Raw genomic sequence first — 2,492 nt, 5'->3', positions numbered from 1 at the left:
AATAACATGTTGTGCTAGAGTTTTTTTATACCTAATTGTTGGTTATCCGAAAAGGAAAAGGGAATAATAAATGGATTCTGCAAGGCCTAATTAATCGTATTAAATATTAATTAGATTATCACAAAAAATGTAGCTAAAAATCGTTCATAATTATGAAGCCAGGCTAGTTTGGTCCCATGTAATTAATCAATTCAAGAGACGTAAAGTAGAGGCAACTAAATCCAATGTGGTCTTTCTGGAATTAGAAAAAAGTTAAAATAATAATGGGGTTCCATAACATTAAAAAAAAAAATGTATCTGTATAATAACAATACCTATTTCTTTCATATTTTAATACACAACATTTCATTTCTTAATATTCTATCTAATTTGCATCACACATGGTTTCGTGTAACCACTAGCAATGATAAATATAGAGAGAGATCCAATGATAATATACTCTCTCTCTCTCTCTCTCTATATATATATATATATGTTAATAATTTCCTACATATTTTAACTACTAACGTTTTCAAATATATATTATTTAAACTTAGCCAGCCAAAAGATGATGCTATTCAATTAAATTAATTATGAGTTTTTTTTTTAAGTTTAACAACTATATGTTGTTGGTTACACATCTAATATAAAAGGCATTTCTATACTAATTAATTAAAGAACCAAACAGAAAATGTGTTAAAAAGGTGGACTCATTTAATTAAATAACGGAAATTTATATAACTATTTATAGTTTGAGAGCATACAATATTACGCAACCAAACATTATAGATCAAAGCCTTTCCCAATTTGTTTGAGTGGACCATGACCTCAAGATTTTGATTACATCATCCATGGATTTTAAATTTTGATTCTTCCTTAGTTGTTCTAAATGTTTCTAAGTAATCAAATGTTACTAGTTAAGAAAAATAAAACATTTATTTTCAAGTTTTTATACTAATAAAAATAAACCGAGTTAATTTGTTAAAGAAACATATATAAACATTTAATTTGTTTTTTCTTTCAGAAAATGTAAACATTAAGATTAGTTAAAGAGATTAAATTTGTAGAAAAGAAGAGTAAATTTTGAATGAGTTTATTTATCTGAGTGAATATTATTTGATTAGTTTTAGAAGAAAAGAAGAAAGTAGAAAAAATGAAAAGACGAATGATGGTGGGTGCTGGCGAAGGCGAGTGAGTCTCTGGTGAAGAGAAGTGTTCTGGAATTTGGTTGGACCTCACCAAAACACACGAGAAAGAACAAGGCCATGTGAGGCCGCACGTGGGAAACCGAATTTCACGCGTGGGGTCCATCGCAGGACCATCGTTAGCCGCACGATTTGCTGACTCACACTCGGATTTACGATGGGGCATGACGCAACCGATCCGATCCCGTGACAGGAGCGAACAACTGTCGGGATTCGAGGATTACTAGGACACGTGTATGCAACGCAAGCCGTTCATAAATCTGGCTGGCGCCAGCCACTGACAGACACGTGCGTGGGCCGCTCCACGCCAACGTGGGCCTGGCCCACCGGCCCATAACACGCCAAACTATAACCGAGTCTCCCTCCAAAATCCACACGCATAATACACATAATAACCTACAACGGATAAATAGCGAGATTATTTCGTATTACATAAAATATATATATGTGTACGTGAATAATAATAATAATAATTATTATAATAATATATTATTATTATGTTTGTTTGGCGTGGTAGCCGCTAAAAACTCGGCTCGGCTCGGCTCTCATGGCCCGTTTCTTGAAACTTTGCCTTTTTCTCCATTCATTTAAAGCCCTCCCCCATTGCTCATTCCATGCAATTCTCTTCCACTCCCATCATTGTTTTCTTCTTTCCTTTCTTCCTCTTCTCTCGTTTAGACAAATCCATCATATTTATTAGTATTTTCTTCCTTTTGGGACACAAAATTGTGCTAAATTAATGGGTTGCAAGGACATGACAAAGGTGAAGTGGGGGAAGAGGAGGAGGAGGAGGCAAGAGGGTGTGGAGAGGAGGATGAAGAAGCTGCAGCGGCTGGTTCCCGGCGGCGCCGGAATGAACCCCGACCGGCTTTTCCTCAAGACGGCGGAGCACATCTTGCAATTGAGGATCCAACTCAATGTGTTGCAAGCTCTTTCCAAGGTTTTCAATGCTTGATGATGATGATGATTCATTATTTACTAGCTAGTGAGGCAGTGCTATATGAAGCTGTATGATTATTGTTCTTATATGTATTCATCTATTCTATTTTTTTTTACCAATTAATGCCTATGGTGCCTTTATTACTCCTTTCCTCATGCTTTTGTATAGTGTAATTTAAATCAGACAAACACACACAACCTCAAATCAACACCATCACTCTTCTGAACTCACTGTCACAAATCACCAATGAAGGTACCACCACCAATGGATACTGTTCCCCCACGGACTCCACTCATTTTCTTTTCTTGTTTTACTTCAGTAATTCTTTCTTCGCTTTTTACCTTGATGGTGTTTGGGATGTATGCTAC

At 35.6% G+C, this 2,492-nt stretch overlaps 1 protein-coding gene across 1 annotated transcript; it reads left to right on the top strand.

Annotated features, from left to right (window-relative positions):
- The first annotated feature begins 1,774 nt into the window (after positions 1-1,774).
- LOC137806484 (transcription factor PAR2) lies at positions 1,775-2,267 on the top strand. The gene has a single exon (XM_068606624.2). The coding sequence runs from the start codon at positions 1,924-1,926 to the stop codon at positions 2,137-2,139; it is 216 nt and encodes a 71-aa protein (XP_068462725.1). The 5' UTR covers positions 1,775-1,923; the 3' UTR covers positions 2,140-2,267.
- The last annotated feature ends 225 nt before the right edge of the window (positions 2,268-2,492 follow it).

The sequence above is a fragment of the Phaseolus vulgaris genome, chromosome 3 (genome assembly GCF_051622355.1).
Source record: "Phaseolus vulgaris cultivar YP4 chromosome 3, ASM5162235v1, whole genome shotgun sequence".
Taxonomy (NCBI): domain Eukaryota; kingdom Viridiplantae; phylum Streptophyta; class Magnoliopsida; order Fabales; family Fabaceae; genus Phaseolus; species Phaseolus vulgaris.
This window is presented reverse-complemented; position numbering and strand designations above follow the sequence as displayed.